The sequence below is a fragment of the Penicillium paradoxum genome, assembly GCF_028828445.1.
Source record: "Penicillium paradoxum strain IBT 22861 chromosome Unknown utg000006l_segment0_segment0, whole genome shotgun sequence".
Taxonomy (NCBI): Eukaryota; Fungi; Ascomycota; class Eurotiomycetes; order Eurotiales; family Aspergillaceae; genus Penicillium; species Penicillium paradoxum.
Genome location: NW_026643184.1, coordinates 2921274 through 2937330, shown reverse-complemented (window position 1 = coordinate 2937330; position 16057 = coordinate 2921274). Strand labels below are relative to the sequence as shown.

Sequence of the window (16057 nt, the reverse complement as noted above, 5' to 3'; positions counted from 1 at the left end):
TCTAGATCCTCCCTTAACCTATCTATAGCGTATACTTACGTAGCTAGTTATTTTCTAGGGGTCCGTTCGGTAGTTAGCTATCGGGTTCGGCGTTCTTAAGCCCACTCCGGTCCTTCTAACCTTCCCGGAACATATCTAGTAGTAGATCCTAGGTTATATTAACTTCTTCTTTACGGATCTTCCTCGGCGTATTATACGCTCTAGCCGTTCTTTCTTCTTATTATAGTAGCTCTCGAATACTAGTATATCTTCTACGTTTTCTCTTAGCTCCTAAGTATTTTTCTCGTACCCGTATCCTCTCTATTTAATAAGGTATTCGGCGCCTTTACGGTTATCGGTAAGGATCTCCTCGATCTCCTATTTAGGTTAGTTATCTACTAGTATAGGATCGGGCCGCTCTTAAGCTTTTAGCGGATCTCCGTAGTATAGCTCTAGTATTAAAGTGTGTTATATAGGGTAGATCTTACGGTATCTTAGTGTAAGGATTAGCTAGTATACCTATTATCCTACCGTACCTACTATCGTAAAGGGTCCTATATAGCGGTTATCTAGCTTTTTATACGGTCGTCCTAAGTTAATATACTTATTTCTTAGTATAACCTATTATCCGATTATAAAAGACTTCTCCGTATATTTCCTATCGTAGGCTCGCTTTATTATAGTTTTTGACTCTTCTAGGCGCTTCCTTAGTATTTCTCGTATCTTTAGTATTTCCTCTACGCGGCTTTTAGCGTTATCGTAGGTTTCTATCTTCCTATCTAGTACTAACGTTCTTAGTTCCGGTCGGAATCCTAGTAATACTTCGGCCGGGGATATTTTTAGTGCGCTATAGGTAGTAGTATTATAGACGATCTATATAAGGGGGATCTATCTTATCTAGTCGTCCTAGTACTAGCTTACTATATTACGTAGGTAATACTTAATACTCTAGTTTTATCTCTCCGTCTACCCGTCGGTTTATAGGTAATAGGCTATTAATAGTCTACGTCTTATAGCGAGGAGGTAGTAGAAATAACTCTAGAATTTTAATATAAAGACGGTACCTCTATTACTAACGAGGTTTTCTAGTATTCCCTATAGGGGTATAACCTTTTCGTAAAATAAGGTTACGAGTTCTAGCGAGTCTACGTCCTTAGTGTAGGAAATATAGAGGGAATATTTTAAAAATAGATCGACTATAACTATAATTACGTCGTAGGCCTTCCCCCTCCTATTTTAAGGGTAGTAGGCCTATAATAAAGTCTACGCTTATCTACTAGCCTAGTCTCTCTAGTACTAGTAGTGGTTTAAGTAGTCTATATAGCTTATAGCGTTTAATAGTATTAGACTAGTAAATCTAGTATATAAGGATATAGTCCTATATATCCTTAATAAGGGTTTTCTACTAGTATTTACGTCTAATAGCCTATAGCGTTCTCTTCCTTATATAATAGCCTACCTATAGATCGTCGTAATAGATCCTTATAATTTCCTAATAGATTATAGGTTCGCCTTCGGGAATATAGATATAGTTATTATATCTTAGTAGTCTATCCTAGCTCCTTACACTCTATCGTGTCTTCGGGGGTTATTTAAAGTCGCCGGTTTCCCGTACCCTTCTAAGCGTATTCCTATAGAACTTATTCTTCGCCTATATCTTAAGTATAAGTTCTACTATAGTTTCTAGCGGCTCGTAGGTATATACGGTTTCTCCTTTAGCTACTTCGCGTACCTCCTTTCGACTCGGTAGTCTATTCGTCGCGGGCTTAGTAGAGATCTCTACGCGTACTATAGTTATTATAGCGCCTAGGTATATCGTATCCTATAGATCCCTTTAGTAACTAGCGTCTTTACCGATAGTCTTCTTAAGTCTCTATATAAAGATATTACGACTCGTAGCGTCCGGTAGCTCGTCTACTATATAGTCGGGTTATCTACTAGGAGCGTCTACGGGGTTCGTTTTCCCTAGGCGGAATATAATAACGAAGTTAAAACCTATAAGGTATTCTACCTAGCGTACCTAGCGTCTTATAAGCTCTTTAGTCGTTATAAATTAGACGAGATTAGCGTAATCCGTTATTACTACGATCGGGTACTTATTTCCTTCGAGGAAGTAGCGCTATTCCTTAAACCCCGTAAAGATTACTAGTATTTCCTAGTCGCCGACCTAATAATTTCTCTCTACTACTAGTATCTTCTAGGAGTAGAAGGCGATAGGGTACTAATATCTATCTTTATAGAGCTATAATATAATCACGTAGATAGCGGCTCTTAACGTATCCGTTTCTATTATAGTTTTTAGCGTAGCGTCGAAGTATACGAGTATTAGCGTAGTCTAGAAAGCGGTCTTAGTCCTTTTAAAAGCTTCTTACGCTTCTTCCGTAAAGACGAACCCTTCTTAGCGCTTATTTCTTCCCTTCTTTTATACGTCTAGCCCCTTAATTAAATCGTTAAGGGGGGCGCTAATTATCGACTATTTCCTAATAAAACGTCGGTAGAAGTTAGCGAAGCCTACGAACTACTATATATCGAAGATATAGATCGGCTCTAGCTACTAGCTTATCGTTTCTACTTAGGTAGGGTCTATAGTAACTCCGTAGCGGGAGACGATAAAGCCTAAGAAGTCGACCCTCTCTACGTAGAACGTATACTTACTAGGTTTAATAAATAACCTCTACTTAATTAGGCGTTCTAGTACTTCTCGGACGTAGTACACGTAGGTCTCCTCGTCCTTCGAGAAGATTAGTATATTATTAAGATACACTACTAGGTAGACGTTAATAAGTCCTACTAAGGCTCTATTAACGTACGTCTAGAAGGTAGCGGGAGTATTCGCGAGTCTAAACGGTATTACCGTATATTCGAAATATCCGTAGCGGTATCTAAACGCTATTTTCTACTTATCTCCTTATTTTATACGGATCCTATAGTAGGTATCTCGTAGATCTAGTTTAGTATAGATCTATACTCCTAATAATCTTACTAGGGACTTATTAATTAGTAGTAGAGGGTAGCGGTTCTTAATAGTGATCGCGTTTAACCCTTTATAGTCTACGTAGAGTCTAAGCTTACCGTCTTTCTTCGGTATAAAGAGGATAGGTATACCCGATTAACTCTTTAAGTGTCGGATCTAGCCTTTTTCGAGGTTCTCCTTAATATACTAACGGAGGACTTCTAACTCCTTAGCGGATAGTGCGTATACTAGCCTCTAAGGGGGTATCTTACCTAATATTAGCTCGATTACGTGATTATACTCTACGTAGGTTAGAAGGGCTATAGTACCTTCTTTACTCGCTATAATAGCTAGATCTTAGTATTCTAGCGGGAGTTTAGTTAGGGGTTATACCGGATAGGGGGTCCTATCCGAGCTTTATATTACCTCTAGTATCACTATAAACTCCCCGGTAACCTTATCGACGTCTAAACGTAGCTCTCTGAGCATACCTTATAGTCTTACTTCTTCCTCGAAGTCTTCTAGCGGGAGGGTTTTAACCTCTAGCGGGGCTATATTTCTATACGCCTACTTACTAGTTACCTAGTTAATATCCGGATTCACTAGTCTAAGCTAATCTATTCCTAGAATTATATCGTAGATCGTTATATCTACGGCTTTATAGGTTATTTTAATAACTCTACGGGTTCTATTCCGGTCTATTAGACTAAGCTACACTTCTCGGCTTCTATATAAAGGGATCTTACGCCCGTCTATAGCTTCTACTAGGTAGGTACTTATTATATACGTCTCTTCTAGGTTCTCTTTTACCTATTTCTAGCTTACGAAGCTCTAGGTTACGCTACTATCTATTAGCGTCTTAGCTACCTCCGTCGGGGCTCTAGTCTTAACGTCTAATATTAGTACGTTATAGACGAGTACTCGGTACACTCCCTTACGTTCTCCGAAGAGAATTATCCCTAATACTATAGGAGTCTATAGTATAGGGTCGTCTATTTTTTTAACTCTTCCGCGGCTATAGCGTTTACTATAGCTTTCTTACGGTAGTCCTTCGTATAGTAGCCCGGCTTACTATAGAAGTTATAGAATTTACTATCTCCGCTCTAGTCTCGTTTAGACCCTACGGTAGCTTTTCTACCCTCCGTAGTAGTCGTAGTTTATTATATAGGGAAGGCGCTATTTCCCTTAAAGGGTCTTCTACTAGATCCTTACGAGTCTATAGTATTTCTTAGCGCTATCTTCCTAGCCTCCCTAAGATATAATATCCTACCTAGTATTACTTTCTTAATTTAGTTATAGAAGGCTACTTAGTCGTCCTATTAATCTATAGCGGGGGCTATAAACCTCCTTACTTCGTCTCGTACCTCCTTAACGATACCTATCTCTAAACGGTCGATTCTTATCTATCTAGTTAGCGTATCTTTTAAGCGGTTATAGAGTCCGGTAAGCTTTAAGGCGTATTAGTATATATCCTAATACTTAGCTTACGTTATCTACTACTAGTCGTATTTAGCTTCTCGCTATATCTTAACGGGGTCGGTAACCTAAGCGAGCGCCTATATTTCGAAGACCGACTAGGTAAACGTCGTACCTAGGTTATTCCTATAGTATTCTATCTATATTATATTAACCTTCGGCGCTAAGAACTCGGTTACTTAGTCTACCTTACGTACGTCGCTAGCGAACTAGTCGGGGTATCTATTCTAGAAGGCTTCTTAGTTCGACTTAAAGAGATTATATTTACCCGAACTCTTAGCTCTATACGTTATTATATTATAGGGTATACGTAGTTCCCTCGCTTCCTTCTAATAGGATAGGTGGCCTCCGGTACTTCCTTACGATATAATCGAGTTCGTACGGATAGTATCGGGTAGTTAGTAGGTAGTTTAGCTAGTAGTACTACCTAGCGAACCCCGACGGATCCTAGATCCTTATATTCTCGCCTATAGGATTACTACGTTTTCTTCTTCGTCTTATAGCTCCGCGCGGATCCTATTTTTCTCCTTTACTAGAGCTAGACGTCTTTTAAGGGTCTCTAACTCTCGGAGTTCCGCCTCCTCGTCTACCTCGGTCGGGGTTATCGGATCTAGCGGGTTTCCTCCCTAAGGGTTATCGTCGACTCCCTATATCTCTACCTCTTCTAGTAGGGGTTATAGGGGTCCCGGGACGTCGTTCGTTTCCGCGATCGGGGCTAAGGTTCCCCTTAGGCGGTCGCTCGTGCGTCGAGTTATTAACATTACGTATTCTAACGGTCCAGTTCAATTAAGATTTAGCGATTAGAATGTTAGGACCGGTATACTAGCGGGTCCTAGTAGGTAATATAGAACTAGAGTGAAGGAATAGCAGGGTGCTAGTATATTTATAAACTAATCGCTAAAGAGCTAAGTTCCCCTAGTAGTCTCTATATGGATGACCTTTGGCGGGTCACGGGACTAGGTCACCTAACCCGGCAGGACTCAGTCTCCCTAGTGCGGTCTCTGGCGGGGGGTCATGCTACCCCTGCTAGGTCACGGGTTCTGGGTCACTAGACCAGGCGGGATCCAGCCTATAAGGCACTCTCCTAGCAGAGGGTCGTAACATATAACTAAGCTTCCTATAACTAAGCTTCCTATAACTAAGCTTCCTATAACTAAGCTTCTTATAACTAAGCTTCCTATAACTAAGCTTCCTATAACTAAGCTTCCTACGATAATTCCCTAAGCCTAGCTAGAAAGCCTCTATCCAATACGCTTTACGTTAATATATAATTTTCCGCTAGGGCCTATACCCCCTATCACGCTCCCTTAAAATAGTCCACTAACTATTTTAACGGATAAGGAGTAGGCTATTCGTAATACTATCGGAAGGGTAAGACAATCTATTATTATAATATCTAGTTTACTAACAATCCTATATCTAATAGGCTTTCCTAGCTACGAATACGATACTATACTCCTAGTATATAACCTATAATATCGAGTGCCACACTAAGCCCTATATCCGTCGCTAAGTCCTCCGGGTTTTAGCCGAAAAGGCTAATAACTTTACTAGATCCACTACCGAAGAGATTTAACGTAAGATTACTATATAATAGGCTATAATAAAGGGTAACTAGCATTAAATCGTCTTCGCACGGGAGGTTTACGAGATAGAGACTTAATAGGCTACTTTTAAAAAGAAGTATTAACACTTCCTAGCTCTACTATAATATATTAATAGAGAGTAGATTCGTGGTTATAGCCCCTACTTCTTATAGTACTATACCCGTAGGTTTTTATATCTTAATAAGACTTTAACCTTATAGGTAGAAGCCGCGTACCGCTATCTTAAACTCGATATCTAGACTAGAACTAAGGATCTCTTAGCTCTTAGTACTAAGTTTAAACGTATAACTAAGCGACTTACTACTTAGATCTACTAGGAGCTTACTATATAACGGGGGGTATAGGAGATTAGTAGTAGTATATTATTCACTAAAGTTAAGACTTTAGTTACTACCTATATAATTAAAAAGGCATAAGTAATATTTAATTACTATCTACCCGCTAATAGTAATAAGCCTATAATTCCACTAGTATACTTAGGCGAGTCTATAAACACTTAGGGGTATCTATATATTTACTATATTAACAAAGCCTAGGTAAGAGGTTAGAGCTTTACCTAGGCTTAATTCTATCTATAGTATTAGATCTAAGCAACACTAGAGGCTAGTTACCGTAGGGTACTCGAGCTCTAGATACAAAACCCCTTAGTTATACGAGGACGTAGTTAGCTAATAATATTCTCGTAGTAGTCCTTATAGTAGTCCTCGTAGTAGTCCTCGTAGTAGTCCTCGTAGTAGTCCTCGTAATAGTCCTTTATCCCGCTATTATAGGTATTATAGCGTTTCGAAAACTTAGTCCGCCGGGAGCTATCATAATTTAAGATTATACGCGTATAGAAGGAAGAAATTATCCGACAATTAGGACGGCGGAGACCGGTAAATTAAAGATATAATAATAATTAGACTATATAAGGGGAGATAACTAAGTCTAATAATTAGATCGCGGTTAGCGGTATCACAACTAGGAGAGTCAGGGGACGGGGTAGGGGGAGAGGTAGGGGACGAGGCAGAGCTTAGTGAGATTTATATCTGATTTATATAGTAAAGAATGACAGAGTTTGATATTTAAGGGGTTCTAAGCTAGTAGGGGCACTAGAAGCCAAATAGTCGTTTTGCACTACTTTTGAAAATCAGCATCTATTTTGAGGTCATATGATCATCCCCTTCGAAAACTCTACACCCTCATTTTCACCTAGATCAGCACCCTACACCCTCATTTCTACGGGACTGCGGGAATAGCTTCATGAAATTAAGCGAATGTGGGAATATGATATTTCTAGGGGATAAGGGCAGTAATTTAATCATGTGATGATAATAGGTAATACTAGGGGGGAACCAGATCAGTAATACGGGGGGTGGTAAGGGCAGTGGCTAGCTAGAAGGAAATCATAAAGGGTTTAGCGGGAGGGGTGCCCGTAGCAAAAAGGGGTGCCCATAGTAACTCTCTTCCAAGATTAGTCGGTATCATGTGATTCTATATAAAGCCTTAGCACTGACAACACCAATTGATATGGAGATCCGGATGCTGAGTACTTGACTCGTTATATCGGTCTTATTACGATGGTTTGGGTATCTACTACTACCACTACACAGATCATGCATCACAACAGACATGCAAGTCCACTTTAGACCCACTCATATTCGAGTATCTACGACGTTCCAAGGTTGTATACATACCCTCGACACATATGGTTCTATCCTGGAGTTCAATTGAGTCATATTCATTGGTGTAAGCTTTTTTCTTTCAGAGCCTGTTTTATAGTCTTATGAGTCACTTTAATTTGAGAGTTGAGGAGGCTACATGCCCTGTTCTCGGTCTGAAGGTAGAATATATATTAGGCCGATAACTAGCAGTTTTTTTGGGGTGCAGCGAGTGAGACTACCGAAATATTTAATCAAGATCTATATATTCATCAAGTCGGGCAGAAAATTTTCCTTATCCATACCGAATGAAGTAGGAAAAGGGCGAATCGTTGCAACCAAGAGGAAAACATGAAGAATCCGAACGAATACAGAGTGTCAGGCGTCTGCTTATCGGCGTGACGACCCCCCGCACTCCCGGAGCCGCTCCGTTATCCTCCTTCTCCCCATTCGACTCATCTTCTTCATATCACGGACAATCATGGCTACCTTCTTGAAAAAGCCTTTGAAATTGGCCCTTGTTCAGCTCGCGTCAGGTACAGATCTCCAACCTGCCCATATATAACCTGCTTTGATGTTCCTCAACTGACTGAAACATCTAGGAGCGGACAAGGCCGCGAACCTCTCACATGCTCGAACCAAGGTTCTCGAAGCTGCGAAGGCCGGCGCACGACTAATCGTTCTTCCTGAGTGCTTCAACTCACCCTACGGCACAAACTTCTTCCCAAAATACGCCGAGACTCTCCATCCCTCTCCTCCTACAAGCGAGCAATCGCCCTCCTTCCACGCACTGTCGGCCATCGCTGCGGAGGCAAATGCATACCTTGTCGGTGGCAGTATTCCTGAGCTGGAGCCATCCACTAAGAAATATTATAATACCTCACTGGTATTCTCACCGACGGGCGCCTTGATTGGCACCCACCGCAAGACGCATCTGTTCGACATCGACATCCCGGGCAAGATCCAGTTCAAGGAGAGTGATGTACTTTCTCCTGGTAACCAGCTTACAGTTGTTGATCTGCCAGAATACGGAAAGATCGGTCTGGCCATTTGCTACGATATCCGTTTCCCAGAGGCAGCTATGATCGCCGCCCGCAAGGGTGCTTTCCTTCTCGTATACCCTGGAGCTTTCAACACCACCACCGGTCCTTTACACTGGTCACTTCTGGGACGTGCTCGCGCAGTCGATAACCAGGCATATGTGGCACTCTGCAGCCCAGCGCGTGACCTGGAAGCCGCCTACCACGCCTACGGCCACAGCTTAGTCGCTGACCCCAGCGCAAAAATTGTCTCTGAGGCCGAAGAGCATGAGACTATTGTTTATGCGGACTTGGATAATGACTCTATTGCGAACATTCGCAGTGGAATTCCCATCTCCACTCAGCGCCGATTTGATCTGTACCCCGATGTGAGCGCAGGTCAAAAGTAAATGCAGCGAACTTTGGATGTCTACGGGAATCTTTGTTATAATACAAGATAAGAGTTACCTATAGACTATAGTTCAAATAGCCTGGATATTTACGAAATAGTCATCCGACAGCGAAGTATGAGTTCTTCATAGTGAACAAAGTTGTTGCGGCCTGAGGCACCCAGTATCCACGCCTAAGCCCTGATTGGCTATCCAATGGCCCCACCCGAGCCAATCAAGCCCCGCACAGGCAAGCGAGACCACACTGAATTTCACTCGAAAATCGGCCGCGGTTTCTCCTCTGACCATCGATCAAAACCGCCCACCGTCGACCACCCCTTCAGTTAGTATCATCAGTTATCAGTCCGAAGCATCCTCCTAACCATCTTTGCAGAGATGTCTAACGTCAAGACCGGCAACAAGCGCTCGGCTATCGCCGATGTGGTGTCTCGCGAGTACACCATCAACCTGCACAAGCGAGTATGTTGAACACCCTTTCCCAGTCTACCTGCGACGATTCGAATACGATTCAGTTCTGGAGGCATATAATGGACAGAGAACAAAGAAACTTTTCCTGAAAATGGAATTTGTTACGGACAAGAATGTGTGTGGTGTGGTTGGTGTGTGTGCGCATTGAGGGTCGAATTGGGAACCCAATTCCCCCATGTCACACCACTATCCTCACCATGACCTGCGGAGAAATCCCAGGTAGGACAAGGCGCTTTTGTCTTTTGTCTGCAACGCGATAGAGACCGCCGAAAGAAGATCTTGAAACAAAGACTTCGATCGCATCCACACATATCCAAACCCGGAACACAAAAGAAGAATTAGTTTTATGAAGTCCACTATGGCCGAAAGACCAGAAACATTCATCGCGCAGAGTTTTCTCTAGCAGATGGCATTCGGGCGGAAGACTGATTGCAACTTCTTTTCCGGAATTATAGTGCCACGGCGTCAGCTTCAAGAAGCGTGCTCCTCGTGCCATCAAGGAGATCCGCGCCTTCGCTGAGCAGGCTATGGTAAGTTTGAGCAATGCTCTCCCCTCTCTGGTCCCTCTCAGGGGAACGCATTTGCTAACGTGGTTGCCTCTTCATCAATAGGGTACCAAGGATGTCCGCGTCGACCCCCAGCTGAACAAGAAGGTCTGGGAAGCCGGTATCAAGGGTGTCCCCTTCCGTCTCCGTGTCCGCATCTCCCGCAAGCGTAACGATGAGGAGAACGCCAAGGAGCGCCTCTACTCCCTCGTCCAGGCCGTCAACGTCAAGGACCCCAAGGGCCTCCACACCACCACCGTCGATGACGCTTAAATGTCTCGCTTTTCGTGCATCTATGATTCCATGTTGCCAGCAGGGGTTGGTCGGGGTTTTACAAAATAAAAAATACCTTTTCCCTTTGGGGCATCCTTACACACTTTCCCTTAGCATTGTAGCATCCCCCCTTTGTAGTCAACATGTTTCTATATTACAGCATTGAATTGGACACAAATATCCATGCAGATTCGCTCGGTTTATCATTCATTTGATACATGCTCTAACCATCAGCTAGTCAACATAAAATGCATGTGGCGGGCTCTTTCTCGACACCAAGAGGTGCCCATGTTAGACTTGGGCCTGGTTCGACTAAGCTATAGGACTATGTATGGCGTCTACTGCCTCGCATGTAGTTGAAATAAAGCATCCATGGACGCTGCATTCGATGATTAATTAGGGTTAGGTAGGTAAGCTGCGGCCACCTCAATCGATTTTCAAGTGATCGAGCAAGCATATAGATCAAGTCTATGCTCAAATACCGTCCTTGCTAGTCTTTTACTAGTACATGCGATCATCCTTCTCCCGTTTCTCTCCAAGAATACCTAGAGGTTTTCACGGTGATAGCCAACCCTGTCTAAGAGACGTGTGTATAAGAGCGTGTCACTTAGATTTTGCCAATGGTTTCCCATCATCCAATAACGAAGGATGATATTTATACCTTGCATCTCTCACGCTTCCGTCTTAGTGTAATTTTGTCGGACTCGCGAAATGAAAGCGAAGTGAAAAGTTCCCACCTTCGCAGAGTATGCTGAGCCCAACCTTGTTGAACAGCTAGCTGTCAGCTCTCGGATAAAGGCACCAGTCACATCATTCCTGCCTTCTTGGTGCACAAAAGCCGTTGCTTGACGACCCGTTATGGGATTAGTCTCATTGACCCGATAGCGGCCATGAGCGTACTGCAGCACCCATGTCGGTGTCAATGTCCTAATCCAGCATTTGGCCTGTGCATTCGCCATGTACGCTGCTGGCCTCCAGTCATCGGGGAGGACCTCATTTCACGAGAGGATGTTTCCTCAAACCCGCATTTTTGTAGGTCTGTTGGTTTTCTGGTCTGTTTGAGACCGACAAGAGCGTCGGATGGCTAGAGCCGTCGCTTATTCCAGGTTCACTATGAAAGTGCTAACGGAACCTTTGGGGCTGAGGGCTGTCACTTCACGAAAGTGGAAGAGGGACATTTGCGTGACTGTAGACAGAATTGAACTTCATGATGAGTTGATGGAACCGTTAGGCGGCTCGGAACCGCATTCCTTGACTGTGAAAGAGTGGTCGGGGACAGAGCTTTTCGATGTTTATCCATATTGAACCTGTAGCACGTTAGCAGGGCCTCCCAATAACTAACGGAGCGAGTCAACTTGCCGGTTGGGGAGATCACAGGCCTTCGATTTAAAGATCACTCATATGTCATTCCAGGTGAGGATAATGGCCACAATCATCATGATAAGAGTCAATCGATGATTTGCAACCTAAATGACTCGTTGGTTTGACGTAAAAGTAATCATCCAAGAAATATCCTTGGAAGAGGAATCGAGATGGATGACGAGTATCTCTTTATACACCAAGTTGCCGTGACCCTCTTGTCAAGTTCGGAGTGGAGTCTCGACTTTCGCATTATATTGTCACCGTGTTTCTTTGCCTAATATGAATTAGGCGCTGTTAGAAGCCTGCTATTCTCGGCTTCTGATCGGCTGTTTTAGACGATGGTTATCGTGCTTGGGGGGAGTGGATGGGTTGAAGTACCTGTGGGTATGTAGATATAGGCGTACATGATATAGACTAGATGTCTCTCCACGCATCAGAATCTTATCTTTTTTTTTTTTGTATGAGCCGTTTCTGGAGTTACTATATCTAATATCAGGCTTCCATTAATGTCCTCATAATATCTGAATGATAGCTTGAAGAGGTGTAGGTACCTTGACTGGTCCTAGACTCCTAGAGGCTGGCCGCTGCGTAGTCCAGGTAGGAGACAGATGGTAGAGACGGTTTATTGTAAGTCTTGTAGAAGTGACTTAGAATATTGCACAAAAGAAATATATATGTTTGGATGGGAGATTTGATGAAGAAATGGAGTAGGAGTAACCACTTCCCAGTGTGGTCTATACAGTACAAGTATACATGTTGGTCTATATATCAGCCATGGAAGAGAGAATACAGGCCCAACAATGGAATATATAAACAGCACCATCGAAAATTTCTGTAATCCCCTGCATCACTGCGTAGTAACAAGTAATTCTATAAGTAAATCCAACAGTGATATCAAACTCATAAACAGACGCAAGATCAACATCGATGACCGTCAAAGGCGGTGAGACAGAGCTCCCCAAACTGCCGAGAGGACATCATATCAGCTCTCTTCCAGTCCGCATCAACCATCAACATCTCCAATTCCGTCCGATTTCCTCTGCCTTCCTCTCCTTCAACATCTCGCCCTTTGCTAGTGAATTTCGATAAAATACCACCCAGACCTCCGCCATGGAGTCCAAGATCCCCGACTTCTTGCTCGAGCAGCAAGCACAAGGAAGCCCAGAGACGCAACCCTACTTCCTCACCTTTGAAGATTACTGGGAGCGCAAGCTATGGCATCAGCTTACAGACTCGTTGGTCGAGTTCTTCCGCATGTCAGAGAGCGCTCCCCATCGGTTAGCCCTCTTTAAGACATTCGTGCTCAGCTTCGCCGATCGGATCAACCAGCTCAAGTTTGTGTCGCTGGGCTTGATGGCCGCCACAGAATGCGCAGGTTGGTGCCCCGCAGTCTGATCTGGGAGCTTGAATATCTACCATTATTGGGATATGGTTGCGTTGATGCAAGCTAACCATCTTCCTCTAGATGACCAAGAACGACTGGGTTTCCTCACATCCCTCGCCAACAAGACAAATACGACCGACACACAGGATGCTTATGTCTATGCGCTGGCTGATGTTGCCAACGTCAAGCTGTCGCTGAAGGATTTGGAAGGAGCACAGAAGGACTTGATCACTTGCCAACAGGTGCTGGACACGTTCGACTCAGTCGAGACCGTCGTGCACGCAGCATTCTACAAAGTGAACGCGGACTACTATCACGTATGTAAATTCGCAGTTTGCCATTTCCAACTCGACCGTCCGAATCAAAGCTAACACCCCCCTCTCACAGGCTAAGCAAGAATTCGCCTCCTTCTACAAAAACGCCCTCCTCTACCTTGCCTGCATTGACCTGGATGAACTCACCGAGACCGAGCGCGCATCACGCGCGTACAACCTTAGCGTGGCTGCTCTGGTATCAGAGACGATTTACAACTTCGGAGAGCTTCTCCTGCACCCGATCTTGGACTCGCTGACCGAGACCCCGCACAACTGGCTCCGCGAGCTTCTCTTCGCCTTTAACCGCGGCGATCTGACGGCTTATGACGTGCTGGCTGGTAACATTAGCAAGAACAAGCTATTGGAGTCGCACCGGGTATTCCTGTACCAGAAGATCTCTCTGTCAGCCCTGACGGAGATGGTCTTCCGTCGTCCTCCCCACGACCGCTCTCTCTCCTTCCAGTCTATTGCATCCGAGACTAAGGTGCAGCCTGATGAGATTGAACACCTCGTCATGAAGGCTTTGTCATTGGGTTTGCTCCGTGGGTCGATCGATCAGGTTGCCCAAATTGCACAGATCCACTGGGTTCAGCCCAAGGTTCTGGATATGAAGCAGATTGATGGCATGCGGAACCGTCTTAAGGACTGGGATGCTGGTGTCAACCAGCTTGGTCATTGGATTGAGGGTGCTGGTAAGGATGTCTGGGCTGCATAGATATCTTGATTCACTTGTGTTCTGGCCATCTCTATTATAATGAATACAATGGTGTGGTCTTTTATTATGATTCTGCTGCGTATATCTATTCTCTGCAGTATGCATGGCTCATTAGATGCAATATAGCGAAAAGAGACTCGCCCAACCCAATCTTATGTTCCCTTATATGGCTCACAACGAGCCCCAGACAGTGTACACATTCCGATGCCAGTTCACCATATCCATATTCCCTGACTCAACATATGAGCCATACACAGAGCATGTCCTCAAGCCAGCTCAAGTACACATCTCTGCCCATCCTACCAACAAAAAAGATCATTTGAATCATTATAGTAGAAATAAACCAAGAACCCTACAAATGCTCCCAACCCCAATCTCCGCCTCAATCAAACTCAATGGCACACATAAACGACCTCAGCGTCGGCGGATCATGCCTCTGCCTATTCTGACACCCCTTGGGTTTATAATGCCCAATGAAATGATCAAAACAACTACACTCACTCTCAGTAAACCCCTCACAGAACCCATCTTTAACAATCCACGACCCCGGTTTCTCCAGCGGACTCTTGTCACAAGGCTTCCACGTAAACCCACCATCCGTCCACCATTTACACGTCAGTCCCTGTTCGCTCCATTTGCTGCTCAGCTTGCCACCACGGAGCGCGCTGCACATTTCCATCGTGTCGTTGTACCGCCGGTTATACCCCTCGATATGGTAGTAATCGCCCTTGCAGTCTTTCTCGGTATAGATCGTGAACTGCCATGGTATTTCCCCCCAGGGACCCTTGTAGTGATCGCTTGGCTGGGCAGTCAGGACGGGAAATCCTGGTTTGGTTGTTGTGGGTTTGGTCGTGGTGGTTCCCTTGGATGTTGTCGCTTTGGAAGTTGTGCTTTTGGACGTTGTGCTCTTGGACGTTGCGGCCTGAGTCGTCTTGGGTTTGGCAGCCTGTGTAGTGGCCGGCTTTGCGGTGGCCTTTGTACCTGCAGCTGCGCCGCCAGTGGGCTTGGGCTTGCTTGCTATGGATTTAGGAGGAGTTGTAGGTGCTTTGATGGTGGCTGTGGCTCCGCCTGGAGGTGCGCGGGATCCGAGTTCACAGACTGATCTTGTATTCGAGCAGGCTCCCCACCAGGAACACTATTTGTTGTTAGAGCTGGGTCTGTGAGGATAGGAATCTCTGGGGTTACTTACACATTGAGGTGCAGCGCACGGGTTCAGACCGGCGAGATCGGCCCAGTTCTTCGGGCGTACGGTTCCGGGGACTTGGGGACCGCATGTTGCGTGGGGGAGGGCCATTGGCATAGGAGGATTACCAGTGCTGACGCAGATGAAGTCACCCTGGTATAACTGTCGACATCCGAGCCAAGACCAGGTATTCTTGTTGAAGCGTTCGATGTCGGCTTCGGTGATTCCGTGTGCTTTGGCTATTAACTTGCAGGTATCGTAGCCCTGGATGATGTAGCTGGCACAGAGGCCATTGGTATCTGGTTGTGGAGCAGCGGCTACCCAGGCCACGAGACTGGTTGACATCAACCATAGCGTGAGGAAGTCGATTTGGAAGATGCCCATCTTGTATTGACCTGGGACACGGCCCTTGGGGCGAGTAACAGGGCTTTCTCTTTATAGATATTCATAGATAGCATCTTGATTCAGGAAGGGGGACTTGAGTCTTATGCATGAAAGAGTTGGAGAGCTGTTTCTCAGTTAAGGCAGGAGGCAAGAGATATTGGTCAAGAACAATCTGATATTGATGCAAGTGATGAATGTGAACTTGTTAGTATTGTTCAAGGGTTGGAACAAAGATTCGGGGAAGGACATTGCACCTTGAGACTGGCATCCCTGATGCTTTCATTGTTCACTCGGATCACCCGTGCATGACCTCTCCGGAATTCATGTATAAAATTAGGAATGGTC

The 16057-nt window shown here is 44.6% G+C and overlaps 4 protein-coding genes across 4 annotated transcripts; 3 read left to right on the top strand and 1 right to left on the bottom strand.

Moving 5' to 3' along the window:
- Positions 1 to 8136: 8136 nt before the first annotated feature.
- Positions 8137 to 9084, top strand: N7457_007495 (carbon-nitrogen hydrolase family protein; the record flags this gene model as incomplete). Its single annotated transcript, XM_057178538.1, has 2 exons — positions 8137 to 8191; positions 8258 to 9084. The coding sequence occupies 2 exons, from the start codon at positions 8137 to 8139 to the stop codon at positions 9082 to 9084; spliced, it is 882 nt and encodes a 293-aa protein (XP_057030282.1).
- A 195-nt stretch (positions 9085 to 9279) lies between these two features.
- N7457_007494 (60S ribosomal eL31 domain-containing protein) lies at positions 9280 to 10370 on the top strand (the record flags this gene model as incomplete). The annotated part of the gene is made up of 4 exons (XM_057178537.1): positions 9280 to 9406; positions 9458 to 9543; positions 10008 to 10082; positions 10164 to 10370. The coding sequence occupies 4 exons, from the start codon at positions 9280 to 9282 to the stop codon at positions 10368 to 10370; spliced, it is 495 nt and encodes a 164-aa protein (XP_057030281.1).
- Positions 10371 to 12842: 2472 nt separating this feature from the next.
- N7457_007493 (proteasome regulatory particle lid subunit RPN9) lies at positions 12843 to 14145 on the top strand (the record flags this gene model as incomplete). The annotated part of the gene is made up of 3 exons (XM_057178536.1): positions 12843 to 13107; positions 13198 to 13433; positions 13504 to 14145. 3 exons carry the CDS (start codon positions 12843 to 12845, stop codon positions 14143 to 14145), a joined length of 1143 nt encoding a protein of 380 aa, XP_057030280.1.
- Positions 14146 to 14527: 382 nt separating this feature from the next.
- On the bottom strand, positions 14528 to 15712 carry N7457_007492 (LysM peptidoglycan-binding domain-containing protein; the record flags this gene model as incomplete). Its single annotated transcript, XM_057178535.1, has 2 exons — positions 14528 to 15280; positions 15335 to 15712. 2 exons carry the CDS (start codon positions 15710 to 15712, stop codon positions 14528 to 14530), a joined length of 1131 nt encoding a protein of 376 aa, XP_057030279.1.
- Positions 15713 to 16057: the final 345 nt, after the last annotated feature.